Here is a 25058-nt window from a genome sequence, read left to right on the forward strand (position 1 = left end):
CCCTCTGAGCGGCGAGGTGGCGGGATCAACGCGTATTCAGCATTCACAGGAAGGTTGTAGCGATCAGCCTAAAGTCTCTAGTCTCTCTACCATTTGCGCCCAAAACCGAACTATACTTCTGGCCGGACAATTCAATCAATCTACAATTGCAGGGACATAGGAACACACTCACGCGGCCCCATTAACGATGGAACGTTTATGATCGGAGTGACTTGGTGCCCAGGGGTAGTACGCGTTCTTGCCCTCAACCATTCCAAGCGAGTAGGGAAAATGCGGTATCGCCACGACGTCGGAATGTTGGAGCGATGTGTCGGTTGTAGAGTAGCTTACGGGAACAGGAACTTTGCTTTGTGCGAAACTGCGCGTGTACATTGTGCAGGTAGCGACAAGCCGGTAGAGGTAAGTAAGTTAGGTTCGTAATGAATCGTAAACCGCGACCTTCCCATAAGGTGGACCAATCACCAGTGGAGGCTTGGTAAGCATGAACACTGATTCGCGCGGTTACTGTGATGCTGTACGACATGCGCCTTCGTCACCGATCGCCATTGTCGCTATGTATTTAACTTAGGTTATCTAACTTACTACCAGAACATTTGCGTGAACGTCGAAACCCACAGCAAGACTGTGACAGATTGGTGCTTCTCTCAAGCAATGCCCCAATCGGCATCAGAAAAGATCGTGTGGCAGACGTGCTCGTTGACTTCTCGTACATATGCAGGTCCAGACTGTCTGTTCTCAAGTATGATGTGAATGTAAACGCAGTAAAGTGCGACAACGCTGACAACAACGGCGCACGTCTGTATGAGGCTGGGGTATCTGGACATTACCCGACGCTGGCTTTGGGTTCGCCTGCTTGGTATGGCATCTTGATGGAATGCTTCGAGGGGGGTCTCCCGAACATTTATATACGTTCAGTAAAAGACACCGGAGTAAGCGAACGCAACGGTGCTCGCACGTTCGCGTCATGAACGCAGGTTCGATATCGTGTGGAGTAATGGGCGATTGGGTAGCATCAGCAATATTTGAGGCTTCCCGCCGCGTGGCCTACGAGCGTGCTAGTTCTTGACATCTCGCGCTCTGCCATGCGAAATAGCTGAGCACGCAGGCCGACGGAATGAGACCTGATATGAACCGCCTGCCCCGGGCCCCTGCGAACTGACCCATGAGCTGGAGCGCATGAGCAGGCTGAAGGATCCGCAGCGTTCTTGGAGTGGTCCCTCTTTGGCGGTTTGATGCGCCCTTCGGATAGAAGAGGTGGCGCTGCGAGTCGGCGCTGCAGCTTCCACAACGCTTGGTCGATTCGATCGCATGCAATAAAGCGGTTTGCCCTAATGAACAAGTGCAGGTTCCGTCTATGCGCATATAGGCAAATCATCCTAGCCGATTAGTCGTTCTTCAGCATCGAGCTTGTACGAGGGTCCAAGCTGTTGTTCAAATCGCTAACCGAAGATAGCATGCGCCAAAAGAAAAACAGCGAGAAGTAGCTCGAATGATACTTCAATGGTCTTATCAACGACATACGCCATACGCGCGGATTACAAACTTACCATATATTGCACAATTGCAACAGTCTACTCATCCTCCGCCAGTCGAGCTCGCTTCGTCGGCCGTTTGCTCGACATCGTCGACACGCTCTCGTCGTCGCTGTCCTGACCTGTTGCGCTCTTGCGGTTGCTCGCGCGTTTTCGCCTCTGGTATTCTCTATCCCTATTCTTCTTATGCTGCGCGGCAGACATCTCCGACTTTCCAGCGGGCGGAATGGGAACAACGACGGAATTTGACCCGGCCGTGAGCTTGCCGTCGTCGATGGTGGCGGTTGATTCCTCTCCATCGCCCATGAGTTCCAGAGACTGCGAGAGGGTGAGTATGGCCTGAAAGCCAGAGAAACATGTGCTGCGCGCGCCTTCTGGTAAGTCACGCTGCTATTGGAGAAGAAACGGTCGGCATCGCTGAGTTCCGTCTTGCGCCTGGCCGTGTTCTGGTTCTTGAGGTAGTTCTCGAAACCATGTATGATGTTTCCGCCACCGTCGCGCAGAGCTTCCGCCAAGTAATTTCCTTCCAAGTTGTATATCCCGAGCTCTGTCGCAGCCTGGCCAAAAGCAGTGGATGAACACGAAAGGTACAGTGTGATGGGACGAGTCGGTACAGACCAACTGCTTGTCCAGTTGGCGCTTCTTGGTCAGGGCCTGTACGAGTTCTTTCCGCAGGGAATCATATCGAGCTTTGTCCTCTGCCGAGGGCGCCGCGTCCGTCGACATGTGTAGCAGCTGCAGCCGGACTACCGCAAGTGCATCACGGAGCGCGTCTGAAATCCGCAGATGAGGATGAGCTTGACGCGCTCCGCCACCGAAGCGCAAGAGACGCGCGTCCAGCTGAGTGAGCGTAAACGCGACCTTCAACTTCATTCACGCTCCTGCTTTCCTCATCATCCTTCCTCTAGTTACTCGCCATGTCTTCCGCACCGCCGCCCGACCCAATCAACAACAACAACGAGAAGCAACCGGAGAAGCCGAGCTCGTCTACGCCGGCGCCTGAACCACAGGATGCGGAGATGGACACAACACCGGATAAGCCCGCCGAGGAGACCTGGGAGGACATACCGGAGGACATCATGTCCTTGAAGACGGATGAGATCCTCACAAGGATACGGCTCATTGAGAATGATATCAAGGTCAGTACGCCATGATTTCGCTTGGTCGTGTCTGCTGGGAAGCTTACCATACTCCACACAGGTCATGCGATCGGAAACGTTACGGTTACAACACGAGCAGAGCGTCATGAAGGAGAAGATACGGGACAATGGCGAGAAGGTTAAGCAGAATAAAGTTCTGCCTTATCTCGTCGGAAACGTCGTGGAGGTAACGCTTACAACTTGGGAAGCTACGCATAGCCGTCCACCCTGAACACACTCGGTAGATCCTTGACATAGACCCGGAAATTGAAGAAGAAGGTGCTTCCCGCGACCTCGATGCGATGCGCCGTGGCAAGTGCGCCGTCATCAAGACCTCCACCCGGCAGACCGTCTTCCTACCCATCATCGGCCTCGTCCCCGCCGAGAAGCTCAAGCCGGGTGACCTCGTCGGTGTGAACAAAGACTCGTACCTTGTGCTTGACACGCTTCCCGCGGAATTCGACTCACGCGTGAAGGCAATGGAGGTTGATGAGAAGCCGACGGAGGAGTACACCGACATCGGCGGGCTCGACAAGCAAATTGAAGAGCTGGTGGAGGCTATTGTATTGCCCATGGAGCAGGCGGACAAGTTCAAGACGCTGGGGATCAAGCCGCCTAAGGGATGTCTCATGTATGGCCCACCAGGTACCACTCGCCGTTGTATACATGCGCAGGACCGTAAAACTGAAATGAACGCCAGGTACCGGAAAGACGCTGCTTGCCCGAGCTTGCGCTGCACAAACAAACGCATGCTACCTCAAGCTCGCCGGCCCGTCTCTCGTACAAATGTTCATTGGCGACGGTGCCAAACTCGTGCGCGACGCCTTCGAGCTCGCGAAGGAGAAGGCGCCTGCGATTATCTTCATCGACGAACTCGACGCCATCGGCACGAAACGTTTCGACTCCGAGAAGAGCGGCGATCGTGAAGTGCAGCGGACCATGCTAGAACTCCTTAACCAGCTAGACGGCTTCAGCAGCGATGAACGTATTAAGGTATGCTCTGATTACGCCGCGTGACTTCACCATATGCAAATCATCCTGCAGGTCATCGCGGCGACCAACCGAATTGACATCCTCGACCCCGCTTTGCTCCGTTCAGGGCGTCTCGACCGCAAGATCGAGTTTCCGCTCCCGAACGAGATGGCCCGCGCGCGTATCCTTGAGATCCACTCGCGTAAGATGGCCGTCTCACCCGACGTCAACTTCGAGGAGCTTGCGCGGAGCACGGACGAATTCAACGGCGCGCAACTCAAGGCGGTGTGCGTGGAGGCCGGCATGATCGCGCTCCGAGAGGGCGCGACGAAACTCGGCCACGAGCACTTCTTGAGCGGTATCGCGGAGGGTGAGTGCGCTCGTGCTGATCTGCCGCTTCGGGAGCATCGGTTGCTGATACGCCCGGTTTCTAGTGCAGAGCAAGAAGAAGAACGATCTCATGTACTTTGCTTGATCTGCGCGCTCCTTGTGTACCTGTTTGGGATACTCACGCTATATATCGCTGTTTTACTTCCTCTGTCTTTCCGTAATACTGACTTCTATGAGATTCATGTACGCGTGCATGATGCCGCGATCCAAACGACAGCGGCGGAGATAGATGCCAAGCCATGGATTGAATTCGTACCCCGTACGCAATTAACACCCGGTGACCCGGAGATCATCTGCGTGCGTCGATAGCGGTGACTTCACAGCCCAATGCTGTCTGGAATGCACGTCTTTTCTCGGGTTGGGTTCAATGTCGGATCTTTGCACCACGCAGCACCGCTCTATATTGAGCGAAAGATACTAGCTAAGAGCAACATCGTGGGAGCGCAACGTGATACCGTTGTGTTGGCATCGATCTTACGGACGAACCTTGTCAGAAATAGCTCAGCTAAGTAATGAGATGCGCGAAGGAGGACTGGCACAAACGAGGGATTGGATGCAGGGGTATTATATTGCGTTTTATGACGCTTGAAATTACAGAGAAAGCATGGTAGTACAGATGCTCCCGGGTTTACAAGATACCTAGAAGTGGCGAGAAGAAGCAGGGCGAAGCAAATCATCCTTAGTATTTGCTGTACACTTCCGAGCCCTCCTCTGCGAAAGCAAGTCCGTGCGTCAGTATCGGACCTACTCAGAGATCGGCGAGAACAGAACATACCGTAGTGGCTGGTGAGGTCCATTGTCTCGTAAGGGACGATCTTGGTCCTGTAGAAGAGCTTCCATCCGACGTAGAGGATGAACATGAAGGGAATGTTGATGTAACTCGAGAAGAAGTCGGACGCATTCCAACCGCCGTTGAACGACGTCCAGCCGTTGAAGAACATGATGATCGTAAACGCGATGACCACGGCCCACGCGAAGTAGGGCTGGAACATGGTGTGGAAGGGCAGAACATCGCGGGACATGCCCTGGACCTTCATGCCTCTGTGGAACCGGAGGAAGGTGACGCCGATGCCCCACCAGGTGAGCATGGAACCGAGCGCGGTGATGTTCGAGAGCCAGTTGAACGCCTGGGCCGCGCCGCCCTTGCCGCAGTTGAGGAAGGCGAGGAGCGCGAAGGCGGCGGAAACGGCGACGGAGTAGACGGGCACGCCGTTGCCGTGCACCTTGGTGAAAATGCGCGGCGCCTTGCCCTCCTGTGCGAGCATGAAGAGCGCGCGGGAGGACGCGTACATGAACTCGTTGCCGGCGGAGAAGGCGGAGGTGAGGACAACGGCGTTGATGATGTGGTCCAGGACCTTGATACCGGACGTCTTGATGGCGATGACGAACGGCGCCTCCGCGGCGGTACCGCTGTCCTCCGAGTTGGCCTGGAGCAGGGCCGGGTCCTTGCGCGAGATGCACATGCCGACGAGCCAGAGGGATACAACGTAGAGGACGACGATACGGTAGAAGATGGCGCGGACGGCGGTCCGCATCGTCACTCGCGGGTTCTTGGCCTCGAGCGCGATGGATGCGAGCGTCTCCATACCACCGTACGAGAAGGCGGCTTGCGTGAGCACAGCCCAAAAGCCGAGGAAGCGCGCCTTCGACTTGGGCTTGATGCCAAGGTAATCATCGTTGAGGGGTGCATCCCTCCAGTAACGGAAGCCGCGGCGGTCGTGGTCAGGCGCTCCACCAAGGTCGATAACGAGCGCGACGAGGATCAAGCCGACGACGGTGAGGATCTTGAGGGCGGCGAACCAGAATTCGAACTCTCCGAAGTATTTCACGCCAACGATGTTGATGGTAACGACGCCGACGAGCAGGACAGCAACGTCTGCAACGAATGTCAGCCTCTGCGCATCCGAAAGGGGCAAGATAGATGCGCACAAATGCCCAAGTGATCATCGTTGGTATCCCAGTACTGAATCACGACAGAAGCGGCGACAATCTCAACAGGCGAGGACATGACGGTCTGATGGAAGTATATACATCAGCGCCGAAGCGTCCAACATTGCGCACATTCACTAACCTGGAACCAGTATTGCCATCCCATGGCGAAACCGAGCGCGGGATCCACATAACGCGCGCTGAATTCGATGAAACCTCCGGCACTGGGATCCCAGCACATCATCTGTAAGTCCATGATGAGCCGTCGCGCCTCCCACGGCATCCGGAGATAACGCACCTCGCCCAAAGAGTACATCATGGCACCGACGAGCAGACCGACGATGGTGTAGCCGATGACGGCGCCAACGGGGCCACCGTTCGCGATGGCTTTTCCGGAACCGCTGCATTCGGGGGGGGGGGATTCGCATGGGGTTTTTCAGGCGCATATACGGATCGCAAAAACTTACAGGAAAAGACCGGTTCCTGCGTATGTGCGTCAGCTCCGGCTCGTGCACGGTTCGGTCTGCATGGATAAACGCACCGAGCGTGCCAGCGATGGCAATCATGGAAATTTGCCTTCCCTTGAGGGCACGGTGCATGTGCCCGTTCCCGGCGGCGGGCGCGCCATTGTCAACGGAGCTCTCGCTGACCTTGGCGTCGGCGCTGAGGGATTTTTCGGAGCCCTTGCGCTCGAGATCGGCGGGATGGCTCATCGTCGAGGTCGTCGAAAGAAAGGGAAGGAAGGGGCGGGGAGAAGACGAGAAAAGCGTGGAATGGACCAGGACGGGGTTCTTAACCGGGGGGACTGGCGCCCGAGCCACATCAACAAATCTTCCGCGTGCGCATGGAGTTGATAGCACGGTTCGAAGGTGCCTGAACCGCGATTCACACTCGGACAACCGAGCGTCCTACCATCAAAGGCATCAATCTCCGGTGTCTCCGACCGCTGCGCACAACCCTTGAAAACGCTGCAGCTCTTGACAGACATACTGCGTCGAGCAAGAGCAACGCGCTACAGCTCTGGCCGCGGTCGGACGGAAAAGCTGCGTAGAGATAACGGGTGGGCTCGCACGACTGAACTCTGCCCAACGAACCCGGTATCCACCCCACCTCCGGACACCGCCATGGCCAGCCACCGATCAAAAAAGCCCCTCCTGCTAGCCGAGCAGGGAGGGAAACCATATGCGCTCTCCTGCCAAGTCAAAATCAACCCATGGACTCGTTTTGGTTCCGTCCGTGTGAGAGCTCTGTGCCATTATCCTGCACAAGGTTGAAGCCGCGCCTGGCACATGGAGCTGCGCATACAATGGACGGGCCGTGCAACCTATCCTTACTCCACAGTTAGCTTTCGCTCAGGAGGTCCGGCGCGAGTAGCCTGGACGTCGAGTTGCCTGAGAAGGCGAGCGATGCTTTCGGTCTTCACCGAGATTAGATCGTGCTATTTCCAACCCCGCGACTTATCTATCATGTCGATCGCGTTCTGGCTCAACCGTACCTCCAGAAAACTACTGTCTTCGATGGAGCGCTCTCCTTTTTTCCTGAACGAGGGGACACTTTGCAGTTTGCGAAATGGCCCGAAGCGCCACCTCGGGTAACGCGACGCGACGAACGCCACCATCCTTATCTCCCATGGTGAGCGGCGCAGTTCCCATACGATCATCACGATCACAGGCAACGTTGATGCCGCGGACGCTCTTCTCAGCCCTTCTCAACAGCTCTCCTCAGATCCTGTCTCACTGATACCCTCCGCCTGCGGCATGGTCCCACCCCAGAGGTGCCCCCCACGAACGCCACATCCGGTCTATGACTCGCAACTTCTCCGCCCGACCCAACGACGGATCCTCTAGGTCCCCCACGTCCTCCAGGAAACCCTCCCGGATCCGCGAGTTAGCAGGCAACGCCGTCTCCGCGTACTGCCGCAAGTGCGTGACCGACAGCAGAAGCAGGCCCGACGTTAAGGGCGGGATCGCGCCGTTACCGTTCGCAGAGGAACGCGGGGCGTGTCGACGATCGGCGGTGGGCTGTGCGATCAGCAGTCGTTCGATCCTCCTGTTTCGCATCCAGAACCCATCAGGGACGCGCTCTCCCCTGAATTGAGGGTCGGGAAAACGCACCTCATCGCCACCCACGCCCCAACCCTCCTCTTTCTTCCGCCGTATCGTCCCCGACCTTTGCCGCCCAACCAGAGCTGCCTGAGTGAGCCTCCGAGCACGTACACGATCGCCAAAGCGGGCGCGACGCCCACGAAGGCGAACGTCAGCTCCTGCGACTTTAGGAGCTTGTCGATTCCAGCAAGCGCTTGGTCGATGTCCACCTTTGAGCAACACGAGGCAGGCGCGTCAGCTTCTGAAAAGTCCTGCGTTCGGGACCGCACTTCCATGCGGGTAGAGGGCGTACCTTCGCCTTCTGTACCTGGATGAAGACCGACCGGAGAAGCGTCCCGGCGACGGCCGACTTCAGCGGGCTCTTGATGTCTTCTTCGTAGATTTCCAGAACGGGCGTGAGGTCCCCGACGCGGATCTGCGACGAGAGCGCGTCGAGCTGGGCGGCACCGTAGTGCAGCTTTTCCTTTGCAAGCGCCAGCGTCATACGCTCCAGAGACTGTCGAGCGAACAAAGATCAGCGTCAGGTCGGATGCAATCCCATTGAAGCCTCACCTTGACGTCTGCTTCGACGCCTTGGGCGCTCACGATGACCCCACCCTCGCCTCCCGCCCTGACGGTGCGTACCATCTCCCTCAGCGGCTCGAGGATCCATCCTCTCCAGAAACCGATGACGGTTTCTCTCGCGTCGCGCACCATCCCGGCAAGGCTGGAGCGATTGGTGTAGGCAAGCTTGATCGCGTACAGAGACAGCGGCGGGAGAAGCAATAGCCGTGGCCACGCCAACGTCAACCGAGAAGGCCGGCGAAGGTCGCTCAGACGGAGCGAGGTCGCGTGTATGGTGCCATGCTCGGGTAAGGTATTGAACGCCAGCGTCGAAAGCGTCGAAAGCACATCCTGCTCGCCTGACGCGTCGACCGCGGCGTCGGTTTCCGACCGTCCGTCACTGAGCTCCTCCAGTGTCCGTGCCAAAGCCAGCAACGATGCGTCCGCATCGGCGTTATCCCCGAGAGGAGAGGACACCGCCTTTTCCAACTCGCCGCGCATGTCGGCCAGCCGGCCAAGGACCTCCGCGCGCTCGTCCCGGATGCGCTGCAGCTTCTTGCGTTTCAGGCGGCATTCTTGCCTTACCAGCTCGAGCGGGAAGAGCAGCGTGGACGCGACGCCGGAAGCGGAGAGCAAGGATGCGGATTGCAACGCAACGTTGGACCGGATCGTCGGGAACAGCGCCGTGAGGAGTGCATTTGGACGCAGGCTGCTCGTGGATGGGAAGAGCCTCCGCAACGATGATGGAGTGAACGCGGATGGGCTGATCGGGATGTTCTGTCGCCGCAGCGCCTGCACGATGACCTTGGCAGCGTCGCGAAGTCGGATGGGTAGTGCTGTGAATATATAACGATCAGTGAATATGAACTTCGGACATGGCTGTCGATGATCGAAGAAGCGCGACGAGGTGGGGCGATGCTATGGATACGAGGTAGACAGCGCACGCACTCTGCAGCAGGAACTGAGCGGCGTTCAGCTGGGATCGCTCGACTTCGAACCACCAGTCGGCTTCTTCGTCCGCCTGACTCGCTTCGTCCAGGTGCAGCTGCAGCGCGTGCGCGTACAGCGCCACGGAGATCCGTCCGAGGACGGCGTGCTGGAGCGCCCGCGCCTCCTCATTATGCGCAGCGCCGGCGGCGTTCAGTTGAGTGGACCCGCGTTCCTTCAGTGCATCGATGGCACTCTGAGCCTGAGAGAGGGATATGGGCGGGGTGAGGGAGAGGAATAACGCGCCGAGCTCTTCGTTCGCGTCGGCGGGTGTGCCCGGTCGTGTGGGCGAGGCTGGGACGGCGGCTGCGATGAGCGCGTGCGTCTGGTGGGCAACAAAGGTGGACATTATTTCAGGACCTGCTCATCCTCTCGGCTCAGTACTTGTGTGGACGATAACCCTGGAGAAATGATTGCCACTGGGGGACGCGGACATTGACGTCACGCCTTTGCAAGACACGTGACCGCTCTACATATCCGCTCCTTTGGCCGCCAGTGGGCTCTTTCGGCATGGATGTCCTCGTCGTTTTCAACGCCAGTGCACAGACAATCCCAACATAACGCGCAGCCGTGTCTCTTGACACTCGACATGGGACGAGAAGGGCTCGGCACTCGCTGATATGCTCCTCGAACGTTGTTATCCCGCCGGGAGGTCTTGCTGCGCTCAACAATGACCCAAGAAAGACTGCGCGCTCCGTACCAGACGGACCTTAGCTGCTGTGGCGTTCTCAGTATTGGAATGAAGATGCGTACCCTTTACACGGGTGAAACTGCGCGTAGATGATGGCCGGAAGTTATGGTGCATCACACGACTATCCCGACGCTTCGGACGAGACGGCGGATCAGAACGTGTGCGAATACGTACGCAGCGTCGCTGAATTTTGACGGCGCACGACCGCAGTTCGCCTCACATCTTGCTGGAAGACCATTATAATCGACCGTATTCGCCGAACAAATCTGACGGTCAGTATCCAACAGTACGGCAACCATGTCCTCTCACTCGTGTTCATGATACAGAACGCGCAAAGGAGAACTTATGATGTACGACGTTGTCAAGGATTACACCCCAGCTTTGACGTCTCAGGACGAGGTGGACGCCGAGCTTGAAGGTCTATATGTCCGCATGCTATCTCTGCGCGCCCTTCGCAACCGTTTTGCGCACATTTCCCGGCTCCCGGACGAATTGCTCTGCTCGATCTTCCTACACACCCTCTCGGATATCAACATTCACAGGCCGATACATGAGGTGTCTGCGGCTAACGCGCGTCTCACACAAGTGTGCGGACATTGGCGAGCGGTCGCGTTGGCTTCTTCCGCGCTGTGGACAAGCATCCCTTGCTATTACCCTCGCATGACAGAAGAATACATCAGGAGGGCGGGAACCAGGCCAGTCGAGGTCGTGACAAATCAGCCCAATAGCGATGCGCTGGCTCTTGCCCTCGCTGCGATGGACCGCGTGCGCCACCTCGACGTCCGAACCCGTGCGGGTGCGATGGAAAGTAATTCACGGAGGCTTTCTATGCCCGCGCCGGTCCTCACCCGTTGCTCGCTGTCCGTCACCGACGCCGCGTTGTCGTGGCTCCCTGATGAACTCTTCGGAACTCACGCTCCTCAACTCCGCTCCCTAATCCTTCAGGGCATCGCCATCCGTTGGGAGGCTTTATCCACGAATCCCATTCTATGCAACCTCACGACTCTAGCTCTAGAAGCCGTGCCGAGCGCTCAGCGGCAAGAACCAGAGCAGGCATTGACCCTTCTTTCTCAAATCCCCTCTTTGAAGAGACTTCACCTCGTGGACGCCCTTAAGGGGGTCGACCACATCCCGTCGGACAAGTCAGGCCCTACCGTTTGGCTGCCTCAGCTCCTGGCGTTGCACATCGCCGCACCGACCACGTCCATATCTGCGATTCTCCACAGCCTTCGAATACACCCAAAGGCCAAAGTCAGCATATACTGCAGCACCGTTGGGGATTGCAGTGGCATCATGTCCTTCATTCGACGCTGCTCGAGAGATTGGGACGCCGTTCACTATGTCCGCGATGATTGCAACCGTGTCACATACCGTTTCCGCGCCTACCTATCGGCCAACGTGGATTCCGCGGGACGTGCGCTGCTTGATGTGACGTTCTGCACCAGCGACATCCGGGATCCCGATTTCTTCGAGGTCTACGACATTCTTGGATCGGACGAGGTTCGAAGGCTGGACATGAATGGCGATTACATCGGGGCGCGACTGGAGCACGTATTCCGTAGGTGCCGCAATGTCGTCACTCTTAGCTTGCAACGCGGCTGCGTCATCCTCCCCATTCTCCGATCCCTGATGCCGGTTCCGAGCAAGGACGGGCGTGACGGCGGCGTTACAGCTCCTTTGCCAGAACTACGGGAACTACGGATGTCCTCAGAGTTCTGGACCCCGGTGTCTGAAGAGTCGTATTTGCGGGCATTGGATGAGCTACTCGACAGACGGGGCGAGACACTCGGGGCGGTGCTCTCAGTATCGGTTGATGACGATGAAGGGGAACCAGCTTTCGGTCAGCACTCTCGACCATGCATACGTGGATTTGCACCACTCTAAACCCTCGCTTCACGACTGTGCAGCAAACATTTGTTGCTCCGAAGCATATGCATTGGGTCGAGCTACTTTTACGTCGCGGAGGACCTTCCTCGTAGATGATAAATAGTATCCGATGGTACTCAATGACATGCTTTTCCGTACTTCCTCAGACGCAGGTAGTTGTAAGGCAACGGCGCCAAGTATCCAGCACCGATGGAAACCGCCGCTGCCAGCCAAAATTTCGGATCTCCGAATGCAACCACACCACCCGTTAGATGATAATCGACCAAATTCTCCGCCACTTCCATGGCCAGCATCGAGACCATGCTCATGCCCATGGCGGTACGAGCAGCCATTGACCAGGAAAGCTGGTCGGCTCCGCGACGGAGCAGTATTGTCTCGAGAATGATCGAGGTCGTAATCCCCGAGGTCACTGCCAGCGGGTAGCACGCGTTAGCATAGCGAACATTGGGAATATAGAGTTGTCTTTGGCTCACTGGACATAGCCATGACGCTACTCATACCCAATCCGGGGTAGTAGCTCTGGAGGATCCAGAGCGCTGAAAAATCGCCAACCGTGCACCCTATCAAACAGCGGAGGGTGTTGACTCCGGCTCTTCTCCATGTGGATCTGCAGGTCCAAAACGGGAGACGAAGGGTAGACAGAGGCTTTGAGAGTGGCTGATGTTGAAACCTTGAGACCCTATGTTTTGTACCGCAAGCTTTTGCAGAAGGAACGACGCTGAAAAGGCGTACGGTGACCCCGTACCGACTCGGAAGAAGCGCATGGTTCAGAAGGACAAGCGACGGCATAAGTATGGATGTTCTTGTATATTCCTGTTGTCCAGGGTCAAGCTCTCATCGTTATCCGATAGACACCGCCCAAGTCGACTCGACATGCACGTGATGCGTGTGCCTGTGGCTGTGTCAATAAGGACTTCGCCGCTTCTCCAGTTCCCCGCACCGCGAGGCGGCGATCCTCATATCACGTACGCCCCGTCGTTCGGAAATTGCGGGACGATATGCGACAACTGCGAGCACTCTCGCCCTCGATGGCCTTTTTTGCGCTCCGTCACCTAACATGCCACCCGCACCCGACCACGCCCCTGCTCGCCGTCGCCGCCGCCGCAAACCGTGGAGCGCGAAGAAGAAGAACAAGCCAAAGCCTGTGCAGCGCAAGGGACGGGATCTGTACGAGGTGAAGGAGATTATAGACGAAACGGACGACGAGCAAGGGAGGTGGTACTTGGTGGAATGGGCCGGTACCGATCCGCGCACGGGTGGGCCATGGCCCCCTGACTGGATCCACCAAAGGGGCCTTTTCGCCTCCGAATGCCTTAAAAAATGGGAGGTAGAAAGGACCCGCCGGTTATACAACAAAGTTCATCCGCGTGGGTATCCGCTGAAGCCTGAAGCTCGGTTTGCCGACTGTGTTATGCTCAATCGTTACTGTAGGTTCTATCAGACTGAAGAGGAGGCAGCCAGCGCTATCATATGAAAACCCTTCTGCCTCAGCTAGTCTCGACGAAGGCCAGCGAGATGACGCCGGACGCCGCATCGACGACAACGCCTCCGTCTTTTACCAGGAATGCGACGGCCTGCCTCCAGACGAAGCTGTGGACGGTAACCAGCAGCCCCGTCTGGAAACGCTACTCGATCTCGAGCTGGACTGTGGCGACGACGCCAGATCTTGCCAAGGGTCAGAGCTCATGTACCCCCCGGATGAAGGTGAGATATTCATTTCCACAATTTATCAGGAGAACCATTCACGACTCCCGTTTCAGAATTCGGTATAGAGCTTTACCAGGGGTTACTGGACATGGACCTCGACGCTGACCCGACGTTATGCGGCGGGAACGTTCCATTTGGCATGAATCTCGATTTCGACGTGCCGACTCCGCTCACGCCGCTCACATACACGGATGAGCACCTTGCTCATCCTACGTATTCCGCTTGGCCGAGCCCACCGGACCACGCTGCGGTTATCTCAACACCATTATACGAGCCTTTGAGCGCGGGCCGTGGCGCATCAGTGGGCGTGCAGTACCCAGACGATACGCTCGCCATGCAGCCAGCCTTGAACATCTTAAGGAGTAGTCCCTCGCGTGGACCGCGCACCGTTAGCGAACTTGCGCGACGACGACTGTTTGTTGATCACGTCTGTATCGACGAGGACGAGGACGAAAGTGCCGACGAGGATTCGCTACCCCCTGACAATAGCGACCTGCCGATGCATCTGTCGGCTATGTCGCCGCATGCTACGAATATGTCGAACACAGCCAATCTCGACGATGCTGCAGGCTCCTGCGAGTACTACCCGACCGGTGATCGAGGATTACCAGCTCCTGATTTCTTTCTCCACCGGAAGGGTATAAAGTCAGAAGAGGGTACCGACGATACAGAGGGCACCGAGGCCCTTACATCGCCGACGCCAGCTACGCGTGCCAACGAGGACACCAGCGTTATGCTAACCGACCAACGCACGGGCAACACTCGTGCATCCAACGCCACTTCTCATGCCCACAACGTCCCCCTCACGGGCGGCGAATCCGGTACAGAAATTGAACAGGATGCCGTGCCTGGCCTGGCGTTGCCTTCGGAGATCCGTTTTGCAGAACGCCGCGTTGGATTCGCGTCTTCATCGTCGACTTCATCGCGCCGTGGCTTCAACAGCATCGGCAACACGGACGGAGACGCATGGGATATGGCTCCAGTGTTCACCTTCGGTGTCTCTTGACCCTGCTTGGTGTGAGGCGGTGAGATTCATGACTTGCGTCGGACGACGAAAGTGCAGAAAAGTACGATTTTGGGGACTCTCAGGGTGCTAAAAGGCAGAGGGCCTGGATAGGAATTCCAGGGCCTGGCTAGGTTGCAATTGATAGGACGCCCTATTGGAAGAGTCTCGTCACCACGCTTGTGTTTGAGCCTTTGAGGCAAGATGCCGTCGTAGCGTACAAACGCAGCATAACAAAGGATTGACCGTGAATTATGTAATGTCGATGAAAGACGTACTCAGAGGCCTTGCATGATCATCGATCATTGAGCTTCATGCACCCCGAACACGCGACGCACAAGTCCTCGGAGAAGATACGTTATGTACAGTCAACGTCGATATCGCTGAGGCGATCCGTTTTATGCCTTCCCTCTCCATCAAAGACGACGAAGGGACACATAAGTACGATTTGCGAGCTCTCAAAGCGCCAGAGGGCATGGCGTCTGTATAGGATTTCGACAATCTGGCTAGGCTGTAATTGATAGGAATCCCGATCGTAGCTATGCCATGCTCATTGAATCTAACGAAGGAAGGCTCGTAGCGAACACGAGACTACCGTCTGAAAAGCGTCGCTTGGACTTCAAATCCCTAGGCGTGATGTCGAGACCCAATCTCCCGGTGGACGCTGCGCCGGATCCGAAGTCGTACAGCCCAGCCGTGTCCGGGTTACGGAACTGCAGGGTGTGCGACGAGCCGATGGCCAATTCGAAGGATCGGGAAGGTACCTCCACGGAGGCACCGCTGCGATATATGCGATCCCGAGGCGAATGACGCGCGTTGAGCATGTGAAGCAGGGTGAGGAAGTAGAGCTTGGGCGTGAGGTGCTGGGATGCCATGAATGCGCCTTTTCTCGGCATACTGGCAAGGAGTGCGATGGTAAAGAGGTGGCATATTCTGGGGACAGCAGGTACTGATCAATTCCTTCGCTACGCGCAACATTTCGGGGTAAAACTGACATCAGAAGTAGGCATCGACCTGTGAGGTAATTGTTGAGGTTTTGGAGCGTCTTCCGGACTCCTCGTGTGCCCAGGACCATTTGCGGAGAAGACGGCGGCCAGAACGTGAACCCTATTGCAGCGCAGATATCACACAACACAGGAAAGGCAACCGATGCGATCCCTAGGGCCTAAGCAACGATTGGTTGGTGAGACAGCGGGGGTAGGTCAGGGCGAATGACCCACTTTTGCGCTCTTCTCTGTGAGAGAAGCGTAAGACGGGTTCAACCAGAGCAAGGCGCAACGACCTGCGGGCGTTGCCATGAATAATTCGGCCAGAATTCATGCATAATCGCGTACCTATACCCGTTCCTAGTCCCGCGAACATGAGAGCAAACTATGTGGTACGAGCTTGTCAAGCACAGCTGCTATCTGTTCGATGGCAGGACGCACCATTAAGAGTGCGATGAACGCTTGAAGCGACGAAACTCCTGCGACTATGAAGATCGATTCAGGACAACGCAATGTTTGCAGACAATAGTTGATACTGACGTTGCCACACACGATGAACGAAGTGTCTAGAGCGATCGATCGGATTGAACGCTTAGCTCACAACCACATAACAAACGGCGCAACTCACAGTTGTACGGAGAACACGGTGATGGCCGTGAATAATTCATAAATTATTATACTATTAGTTACGAGTGATAGAACCCCGGGATTATCGTAGCTTGTAATAAGGTAGAAGTAGAGGCTGTGAGCGGCTACAAATACGTAAGCATTAGCGTAGGAAGTACAGTGCTAGCACATACCGAGGGCAGTAATGACTGTCTGGATTATTCTGCGGCGGTTGCTTGTTAATAATACAACGCGAAACGTAGAAGATAGATGAGAGCCCACAGGGTGAATGCTACAAGGCTTTTGACGTATATGGAATCTCGGGGGAAACGCTTGTAATACGTGGCGGTCTGTCAAGTCTGCGTCAGCGCCTGGCAACGGCCAGGTCAACCTTGGAGAAAGCTCACCTGCGATAGGGACAGGCCATAGAGCACAGTAGCGACAGTGAAGCCTATGAGCAAGGCTCCCATAGTATCATCCAGATGAGTACTCGGGGCCGCCATGACCGAAGGCGAACGAGATGAGGAGTGAAGGAGATGGGAGACGAGGAACACACAGCCGTGGCCGAGTCCAAATCCTGGTTTTGATGTCCTGACCACTCCCCTATATCGTGTGCACGACGAGAAAATGTCAATCAGGATGTTCCGAAGAATATTCGCGGGCGCGAGGCAATCACTGGCGCTAATGCAGGGCCGTCTGCGACATACTATGCGCTGGCAGTGTCTAAGCCAGAAAGAGAAACATGCGTCGCGTTTCGAGATCGAGCGGATTCTGCAGCGGTTGGGAGTGTCCATAGCGAGTCAAAGCCTCATCAGGAAAGATATAACAAGCGTATACTCAGTATCCGTCGCAAAGGACACCAAATAGGTCCGTTCGCTGGATTCAACGAAGACAGCCGCCAGGCATGCTCGAACACATGGATCTCCTTCAGGATCGCAACCGTCAGCAGAAAGAGCAGCCTGAGTGAACGTTTCGATGGACCGGAAGCAATAAGCGAGGTGAGACCGACAGCGATCGTGGACACTTAAATGATCCGGGAACCGAAGCTCGCCGTCTGAGCGTTCGGTACGTGGCTGTGCATATGTACATACGAGAGTATGTGCCCATGACGTCATCGACTGTACGGTCTTGCCATCCTCTTCAAAGGTGGCTCACTCCATCGGACTCTCGGAGTCCATCCCCACTTTCTGCCGAGTTGACATCACCGAACCCGTGCGCTACATACTTACAACCATGCAACGTCAGCTCAATGAACGACTCAACTTGAACAACCTCGAGCTCTTTACATCGTACACTAGTAGTACTCAACGTAGGTAGCAATGGTGGACCAGAAAAATATTGTACGCATCCGGTACGTCTCAGCCTTATAAGCTTGAGCGCGCCAGCTAACGACGAACTGAAGCGGCTCAATCCAACAGTATGAGTGGGGCAAACCAGGCTCTTCGTCCCTTGCCGCAAAGTTCGCGGCAGAATCAGTGGGAAGTGACCAGTACATTGACGAGAACCAGACATACGCGGAGGTTAGCACACCATCTCTCGAACTGGCTCTTGCTTACCGAATATTCCTACCATTAGCTATGGATGGGCACGCATACCAACGGGCCAGCCGTTCTGTTCGACTCGCCTGACCAGACCCTGCATTCCCTCGTATCATCCGACCCGAAGCACTGTCTCGGCGCGGATCTCATCGCCAAATGGCCGGAAACGAACGACATACCCTTCCTGTTCAAGATTCTATCCATTCACAAGGCCCTCCCACTCCAAGCACACCCAGACAAATCGTTGGGAGCGCAGTTGAACAAGGCCGATCCGTCGCAGTTCGTCGACGCCAACCACAAGCCCGAAATCGCCGTGTCCCTAGGCGGCAAAGTGGACTCGTTCGGACGTGGGGACGACGTTGCGTTCACCGGGTTTTGTGGGTTCCGGCCCATTCAGGAAATTGCAAAGACGTGGAAAGCCATCCCGGAGCTCGCAATGCTGGTCGGCGACGCGTCGATCGCGATGGAATGGGAGCAGAAACCGAGTCAGGAGACTCTCAAACGTGTCTTTGCTGCGCTCCTGTTGAACGGGCAGCAAAATTACGCCGACGTCGCGCGACACGTCCAGACTCTGGCGGGGCGTATCGAGTCCGGAGAGCTGACATTCGGCTCCGGAGCAGCGGCAGATACCCAGGCTAAGCTATTCATCAAGCTCAACACACAATATCCTGGGGACATCGGCGTCGTCGTTGCCGTAGGTCACGCAATGAGCCAACAGGATCATACAAACTCACTTTCATCCGCAGACGCTCTTCATGAATCTCGTCACCTTGAAAAAGGGAGAAGCGATTTATATCGGGGCCGATGAGGTACACGCGTACCTCGAAGGCGACATCATCGAGTGCATGGCCATCTCGGACAACGTCGTCAATGCTGCCTTCTGCCCGCCGGAAGGGCGCGACGTCTCTACATTCCAGTCGATGCTTACCTACACCTCGCGCCCTGCATCGCACTGGGCGCTGCCGAGGAAGCCCAGCCAGCTCTCGGGCAAGGGTCGCACCAGCGCGTTTTGTCCTCCGCTCGAGGAGTTTGACGTGCTATGGACCGAGCTTTCTGGTGGAGTGAAGGATGAGTTTCTCAAGCCCTCCAAGGGGCCAACTATCGGCATCGTCTTGAAAGGAACGGTGAAATTCACCACGAAAGGAGAAAGCTTGACACTGCCCGAGGGCGGGATTGCGTTCATTGCCGCGAACAGCGAGGTGCATGTGGAATTGCTCAAAGGAGAACAGGCGGACGTGTGGTGGTCCACTTACTCCGGTTGAATCTGATATATGTACGATTAATGTAGCATTAACAAGATAGCGATCGTACTGTAATTGTACCTACTCATTGACAACTATCCTCATTTCGTACGACCGTCGGCGACACACCGCCGGAAGAATGGGGCTATGCCAAATCCAGCCTCTGTCCTTGGCCGTCACCGCGTTCGCCGTCGACGATGCATTCTAGGTGGAAGCAAGAGTGCGTGCAAACGTCGTACTGACAGCCTATATGGAGTTGTATTGATGCTTGACAACAGACTGCGCGTTGGCAGCCGCCTCGCGCTCGATGCGCTCATCCCAGAGCCGTCCAAGCGGACGCTCATCACCTTCGGCGTCTTACCTCAAATTGTCACTCACTTGCTCCCGCTACTGTTCATGGCTTACCTGGCTCGCAGGCCTGAAACGCGTCTGGTGCGAATACTGCTCCTCCCAGCGGTCCTCGTAACAATTATACGCGCAACATACTCCTTTAAATTCCCTACGGATTACGCGATGCATAACTGGATGATCGGGTGCGTCGGGCGTTCTCCGCGGTAGCCCGGAGCGAACCCTGATATTGCTTGCACCATATAGCCTGACAGGAATGCACATGGTTGCGTTGGCACTGGACTACGCCTTCATTAAGGACGGAATACTGAAGGTGAACGAAACCGTCCCTGGAACCAGCAAGGCCCAAGCAGCTGCGCCTCTGGAGAAACGTACATTGGGTGACGTACTACCCGCATCTCTCGGCGACGCGCTAGAGGTCTTGTGTTCGATGCGTGGCATAGGATTCCAGTTCGGCCAAGCAACCCGCATTCCCGCGCATGACAAGCCCCTGCACCGCAAACCATTTCTCCGCGCGACTGCCCTCTCGCTGCTCAAGAACGTGCTGCTCATCGATCTGCAGGAGTCACTACTGAAGCTCGTGCCAGGCGTCGGCAGCCCTCGCGGCGGGTCCATATTCCTGTCCTACTTGCCGCCGGCACAGCGATACGTAGTTTCGTCGTTGCTGACGGTCTGCACGGGGAGCGCCGTGCTCGCGTGCATACAAGCCGGGTACGACTTCTGCACTCTCGTCGCGGTGGGGTTGCTCGGGCAGAGCCCGTTGGCCTGGCCGCCGGTCATGGGTGATCCGTGGAAGGCCGATTCCGTGAGCGCCCTGTGGGGCAGGGAGTGGCACCAGTTACTTCTTCGAACGTTCCTCATCTTCGGTGGCATCCCAGGCCGCGTGCTTGCGGGCAAAGCGGGTATGGTTATCGGCGTATTCCTCGCGTCTGGTTTATATCACGAAGCCAGCATTTATACGCTTGGGAAGGGGTTCGACATCCGCATTGTGCAGTACTTCCTCCTGCAGGCGACTGCGGTGCTCTTAGAGCGCGTCTGGAAGAAGATGATAGGGAAACGAGTCGGTGGCGCGTTTGGCAAGATCTGGACGTATGTTGTCGTCCTCGGCGGAGGACAGATCGCAGGTGCGTTCCCATTTGAATCCTGATCTAGACCTTTTCCCGAGACTGTCGCTCCTTTGGTAGCCGATGCATGGCTGCGCCGGGGTATCGCCGCCAGCCCGTTCATCCCGGCTTCGTTCAGTCCGACCAGACGCATTGTCCTCCCAGCTCTTGGGAAGCTGTCGTAGTACACGCCCTCGAAGGTTGAGCGCATAACCCGCGCAAACCGTGTAACATGACAGATACGTAATACCAGGAGCGAATTTTAGATCCCCTCGCCCACTACACGAGGCGGTCCGAAGAGGAATCGCACAGTCCCATCATTCCGCCCAAAAGCCGCCCTATCCTCGTCCTTGTAGACGTCTTCGGGTGGAACGGAGCTCTCCTTGGGTCTTTGTGGCGCGTGCTCAGACTCACGCATGACGATCTTGAGACGCATGAGCTGGTCCGCATTATAGGGCACTGGAACTCCGGGACCCTGACCAGACATGTGGGGAAGGCGGACATGGGGAGCGGGGGAGGAGGGTGTGCTGGGTGATGTGTTCTGGGCCTGCGATTGAGCAGATTGTATCAGCAGGTCCAAGATTGCATGTGCTATTTCTGTATATGCATAATGGAGACAATCGCGGATCAGCTTACTAACAAATAGGAAAACGAGCACGTTGCTGACCATCGATGTCGTAGACATCCGCACGGAATTGATTCTGCCAGGGGCCAGCGCGATTGAGTGTGTTCACTATTCGCGTCGCCTCAGCGACGAAATCTGAGGGAGCCCGTTCGAACGATGACAACAGAGCTGCCGTGTAAAAGGAGCCCAACGCGATGACATGAGGCGGATAACGCAGTGGCATGAGCGTGCGATGGCTATACGTGATTCATTGGATCAGATGTCGTGAATATAGGAAGATCGGGGAATCTGTACCAGTCAACCGCCAGTCTCCATGTCAGCTTCGTGAGTTTCTTGGGCGCTATGAAGTCGCTATGAGGGTCTTATCCGCGCTTGTAGACTAGGAGAGAGGAACAAACCTCTGAGAACCTTGCCAATCTTGATGACGTATGGAAATGGCATCCTTGAGGTGAAATTGAAGCATATGGTCTCCAAGATGAGCCGTTCTACAGCCAGAAGTCGTTGCCGATCCGCCTCTACTGTCTATATGCAAAGGCATATCAAGCAACACGTATAGAAGATAGCACATCCATCGAACCTACCGCAGGATCCATGTCGAGCTCACCGGCTATAGACCGTGATTTGGCTGCGAGCTCGGGGAATCGAACAGCATATGAGACCATAAGGATCTCTCGCGGCTTCTTCAGGGTATCGTGCATCTTCGTCGAGACGTAGAGCGAGGCCAGAATCACGTCCTAAACCGATGGTTAGATAGAATGCGGCGGCATGGACACAATGCGATCGACTTGCATGATAATGGAAGTCTTTCCGAGGAAAGAAAAGGTGAAAGCGGTGGTACAGTGTCTGCGCCGTCGCTATCGTTTTTCTTGGACTAAAAGTCTGCGTGAGTGTCCTGGTGCAAGCAGATCAGAACGAAGCACCTACAATCCGACCCTTGCGCCTATGGCTTCGGCAAACGCACAAGCCTGTTGTCTTGCCTTCTCTTCTTGGGTCGCAGAGAGCTTCCCTCTCTGTTTCTCCGAGAGATATTCGATCTCCTCTGCGGTAAAGTACGGATGATGGTACTTTGAGTGTGAGGCCGGCGGATGGGATTGCTTTTCCATAAATACAGATTCTCCTGGTACAGTGAGATGAGTACTAGCAATACGCGACGTGACGCCGCCCTACACAGTTTCAATGGGTCAGATGACCGGAGCATGGGCGTTAGAGATTCAGAACACGCGATACAGTATGATATCCGATACACCCAGGTCATCTTGGCTGCCACCACAAACGCCACACGCCATTAAATTGCGCCAAAATTGCTGAATCGAACAGTGTCAGCATCGAATCTGCCGTATGTAGGGTCTTGGGTTGCGGTGATTTGCACGTTGACGGATCGCGTAGGGTTGCATGCTACCACCGCGGTATTGCGTGATCTTTCCTGACCGTCGACGGTGTACTTAAGCTCGGTCAGCTACATTTCGACGCCTTGCCGAGACTGCGTCGCTTCCCCTTGGGCAACTCGTTCTGAGCTCGACGGTCGTACCACTCGGCAGCAATCTCTCGTACAGCAGCACCTTTACATTATTCTCCTCATAACTTCAACTGGCCATCTAGCATGAGACTCCCGTATTCAGCGCGTGTCTGTTGCGACCCTCCGCCGACTCCAGCACCGGGTAGCATAACGCGAGCCATACCACACGAAAACGGTGGTTACGAACATGCCGACGATTGCAGCGCCTATGTATCCCGAATTATCGTCGGCCTGTCGAAAGTATCAGCGACCCGATTGGACATTCATGGGAGCCTAGCCTTCTTCACCTTCGCCCATGTCCTCCACCACCGGCCAGCCAAGTCCCCGCTGTGGGGATCGTGAGCAGCTTTGCGGCAGGAACGGCAGTTCTCTCCTATCAACGCCATTATGGTGATGATTGAAACACTTCACGGGATCGTTCAGACCATCAATAGACGTTGTCGGGCATGGTACGGCTCACCTAAACGCAACAATGATGCTCATCAGCGTCAAGATCAAGGACAGATTTGACATGGTTGTTTGCTGGATCACGGTGTTCCGCCTTTGGACCATGTTTTCGCCTTCGTCGCCTGGAATATCCTTTACTTCCGATTTGTAGTCCTCTAGCGGGAGCTCGCGCCCTTCTTCCCGTATAGAGGGCGGGGCTTGATCGCGCTCCGGGCTAGGCAACGTTGCTTCTTCGGGTACGACTCGTTCATCTATTTGGCGCACGTGCATCATCTTCGATTCCAGATCTCCGTTCATTTGGCTTTGTGAACGATCTCGAGCGAAAATGGTCCAAGATCGCTCAGGGAACCCGGTGTAGGAATACAACATCAAGATCGAGTCCAGAGAATCGATTAAAGACATTCCCGCGGTGAACAGGAGCTGCAAAGTTGTCACGCCCATGCTTGGAGTACGCTCGACTCCGCACTCACAGGAAAAATAACGACGTCTGCCGGAGATGTTGCAACCGCATCGGAAGATTTGTCCTTCGCGATGACGGAGATGGACAACAAGGCTATGGACGAAGCAGTATCGAAGCCTACGCTCGACCAGAATGAGATCGCTCGCCGGCAGGTCTGTCGACGTACCAAAACCAAAGAGGATCCCGACAATATACATCTAGAGCACGCGCGCGGAGATGAAGCAAAGTTAGGACCGGGTCGGCATGTGGCTCACCTTCCAAGGCGCGTTCACAAACTTGATAACAGGCCCCAGGATCTTGAGCATGATCGTATTATGGCTTCCCTCCTCGAGCGCCTCCCCGGTCTTCTTGAACTGCACAAAGGGTTGTGGAGTGCGAGATAAACGAAGATCCACACACTCACCTTTCTCCGTTTCTTCAGGATCTTCCATAGAATGATCTAGACAAGCTCAGAGATGGTAGTGCATCGTGTCAGGCAAGACAATGCACCGAATTCGCCAGTCCGACCAGAAACAGGAAGGAGCCGCTCACGGCCGCACCTGCAGGTCATTTATATCTATTTTCCAAAATCATACGAGGGTCCGCAAAACACACCTAGGATGCCTCCAACGCTACTGAGGTGATTGAAGCTACTGAAGTCGGTTCCCACGGCAATGGCTACGTTCTTCACAGGACCAATGAGTCAATTTAGGCAATGTGAGAACTCCGAAGAGATATACCACTACTATCACAATAGTAGAATGTCCTAACGAGAACCATAGGCCACACGTCACCGGCAATTTCCCAAGAGCGATGAGGCCCCGCGTTGCATTGTCTATGGCGCTGGACATAAGTTCAGCGAACGATAAGCGTTGTCCTGTTGAGTATAGATAAGATCGAAGATCCAACATCTTCAGAATTATCTACTCACCTTGCGGATCTCCGAAAAGCTCTACCTTATATGATCAGCATCCAGAGCTGCATGCCAAGGATGAGCCGAAGAGAACATGTCCCATGATATCGCGAATTGCTTGCCGTGTCTGAGGCCGACGGTCTAATACAAGACCGCATCAGCATGCATGATTTTGCTGTAGCCTGACGCCAAAAGCTCACCCAAGCAAGCAAAGCAAGACTCAGAGAGGGCTGTGTCTTCGAACTGCGTCCAAATATCAATCCTGCTGCGATCCAGCAGATCGCGTTCGCGAGGAGCTCGCCGACGACCAAGAACAGCGAACGGCCGAGCAAGGTTAACCGCGGCTGGTTGATCTTCATCGTCTTGGACATCATGGCCTGTAGGATACAAGGGACGCTCACGTGTTATATT

At 55.6% G+C, this 25058-nt stretch overlaps 11 protein-coding genes across 11 annotated transcripts; 4 read left to right on the forward strand and 7 right to left on the reverse strand.

Moving 5' to 3' along the window:
• Positions 1-1571: 1571 nt before the first annotated feature.
• PUNSTDRAFT_42235 (NuA4-domain-containing protein) lies at positions 1572-2258 on the reverse strand (the record flags this gene model as incomplete). The annotated part of the gene is made up of 3 exons (XM_007380222.1): positions 1572-1850; positions 1889-2089; positions 2151-2258. The coding sequence occupies 3 exons, from the start codon at positions 2256-2258 to the stop codon at positions 1572-1574; spliced, it is 588 nt and encodes a 195-aa protein (XP_007380284.1).
• Positions 2259-2429: 171 nt separating this feature from the next.
• PUNSTDRAFT_82048 (26S proteasome subunit P45) lies at positions 2430-4245 on the forward strand. Its single transcript, XM_007380223.1, has 6 exons — positions 2430-2671; positions 2733-2858; positions 2917-3316; positions 3372-3664; positions 3716-4013; positions 4078-4245. Exons 1-6 carry the CDS (start codon positions 2450-2452, stop codon positions 4116-4118), a joined length of 1380 nt encoding a protein of 459 aa, XP_007380285.1. The 5' UTR covers positions 2430-2449; the 3' UTR covers positions 4119-4245.
• A 467-nt stretch (positions 4246-4712) lies between these two features.
• On the reverse strand, positions 4713-6675 carry PUNSTDRAFT_111114 (uncharacterized protein; the record flags this gene model as incomplete). The annotated part of the gene is made up of 6 exons (XM_007380224.1): positions 4713-4744; positions 4809-5909; positions 5963-6047; positions 6105-6206; positions 6261-6363; positions 6500-6675. 6 exons carry the CDS (start codon positions 6673-6675, stop codon positions 4713-4715), a joined length of 1599 nt encoding a protein of 532 aa, XP_007380286.1.
• A 709-nt stretch (positions 6676-7384) lies between these two features.
• Positions 7385-9946, reverse strand: PUNSTDRAFT_97547 (NCA2-domain-containing protein; the record flags this gene model as incomplete). The annotated part of the gene is made up of 5 exons (XM_007380225.1): positions 7385-8011; positions 8077-8276; positions 8360-8563; positions 8620-9446; positions 9559-9946. 5 exons carry the CDS (start codon positions 9944-9946, stop codon positions 7696-7698), a joined length of 1935 nt encoding a protein of 644 aa, XP_007380287.1. The 3' UTR covers positions 7385-7695.
• A 598-nt stretch (positions 9947-10544) lies between these two features.
• PUNSTDRAFT_141343 (uncharacterized protein) lies at positions 10545-12172 on the forward strand (the record flags this gene model as incomplete). Its single annotated transcript, XM_007380226.1, has 2 exons — positions 10545-10560; positions 10615-12172. Exon 2 carries the CDS (start codon positions 10634-10636, stop codon positions 12170-12172), a length of 1539 nt encoding a protein of 512 aa, XP_007380288.1. The 5' UTR covers positions 10545-10560; positions 10615-10633.
• A 41-nt stretch (positions 12173-12213) lies between these two features.
• Positions 12214-12955, reverse strand: PUNSTDRAFT_49977 (uncharacterized protein). Its single transcript, XM_007380227.1, has 2 exons — positions 12649-12955; positions 12214-12584 (listed from the first exon to the last, which is right to left on the reverse strand). Exons 1-2 carry the CDS (start codon positions 12659-12661, stop codon positions 12292-12294), a joined length of 306 nt encoding a protein of 101 aa, XP_007380289.1. The 5' UTR covers positions 12662-12955; the 3' UTR covers positions 12214-12291.
• A 420-nt stretch (positions 12956-13375) lies between these two features.
• On the forward strand, positions 13376-14234 carry PUNSTDRAFT_49978 (uncharacterized protein). The gene is made up of 3 exons (XM_007380228.1): positions 13376-13542; positions 13607-13879; positions 13936-14234. Exons 2-3 carry the CDS (start codon positions 13691-13693, stop codon positions 13945-13947), a joined length of 201 nt encoding a protein of 66 aa, XP_007380290.1. The 5' UTR covers positions 13376-13542; positions 13607-13690; the 3' UTR covers positions 13948-14234.
• Positions 14235-15424: 1190 nt separating this feature from the next.
• On the reverse strand, positions 15425-16980 carry PUNSTDRAFT_130971 (uncharacterized protein; the record flags this gene model as incomplete). The annotated part of the gene is made up of 10 exons (XM_007380229.1): positions 15425-15818; positions 15881-16050; positions 16106-16167; positions 16220-16256; positions 16313-16356; positions 16412-16437; positions 16500-16623; positions 16672-16700; positions 16760-16827; positions 16885-16980. The coding sequence occupies 10 exons, from the start codon at positions 16978-16980 to the stop codon at positions 15425-15427; spliced, it is 1050 nt and encodes a 349-aa protein (XP_007380291.1).
• Positions 16981-17796: 816 nt separating this feature from the next.
• Positions 17797-19333, forward strand: PUNSTDRAFT_118439 (mannose-6-phosphate isomerase; the record flags this gene model as incomplete). Its single annotated transcript, XM_007380230.1, has 4 exons — positions 17797-17828; positions 17880-17997; positions 18053-18709; positions 18762-19333. The coding sequence occupies 4 exons, from the start codon at positions 17797-17799 to the stop codon at positions 19275-19277; spliced, it is 1323 nt and encodes a 440-aa protein (XP_007380292.1). The 3' UTR covers positions 19278-19333.
• Positions 19334-19730: 397 nt separating this feature from the next.
• On the reverse strand, positions 19731-22450 carry PUNSTDRAFT_82060 (cyclin-like protein). Its single transcript, XM_007380231.1, has 8 exons — positions 22257-22450; positions 22122-22203; positions 21914-22066; positions 21731-21854; positions 21627-21672; positions 21375-21568; positions 20789-21304; positions 19731-20728 (listed from the first exon to the last, which is right to left on the reverse strand). The coding sequence occupies exons 1-7, from the start codon at positions 22433-22435 to the stop codon at positions 20970-20972; spliced, it is 1113 nt and encodes a 370-aa protein (XP_007380293.1). The 5' UTR covers positions 22436-22450; the 3' UTR covers positions 19731-20728; positions 20789-20969.
• A 497-nt stretch (positions 22451-22947) lies between these two features.
• On the reverse strand, positions 22948-25006 carry PUNSTDRAFT_60012 (uncharacterized protein; the record flags this gene model as incomplete). The annotated part of the gene is made up of 12 exons (XM_007380232.1): positions 22948-23079; positions 23136-23253; positions 23309-23748; positions 23802-23872; positions 23922-23952; positions 24010-24108; positions 24159-24194; positions 24245-24294; positions 24350-24419; positions 24475-24577; positions 24691-24788; positions 24848-25006. 12 exons carry the CDS (start codon positions 25004-25006, stop codon positions 22948-22950), a joined length of 1407 nt encoding a protein of 468 aa, XP_007380294.1.
• Positions 25007-25058: the final 52 nt, after the last annotated feature.

The sequence above is a fragment of the Punctularia strigosozonata genome, assembly GCF_000264995.1.
Source record: "Punctularia strigosozonata HHB-11173 SS5 unplaced genomic scaffold PUNSTscaffold_2, whole genome shotgun sequence".
NCBI classification, from domain to species: domain Eukaryota; kingdom Fungi; phylum Basidiomycota; class Agaricomycetes; order Corticiales; family Punctulariaceae; genus Punctularia; species Punctularia strigosozonata.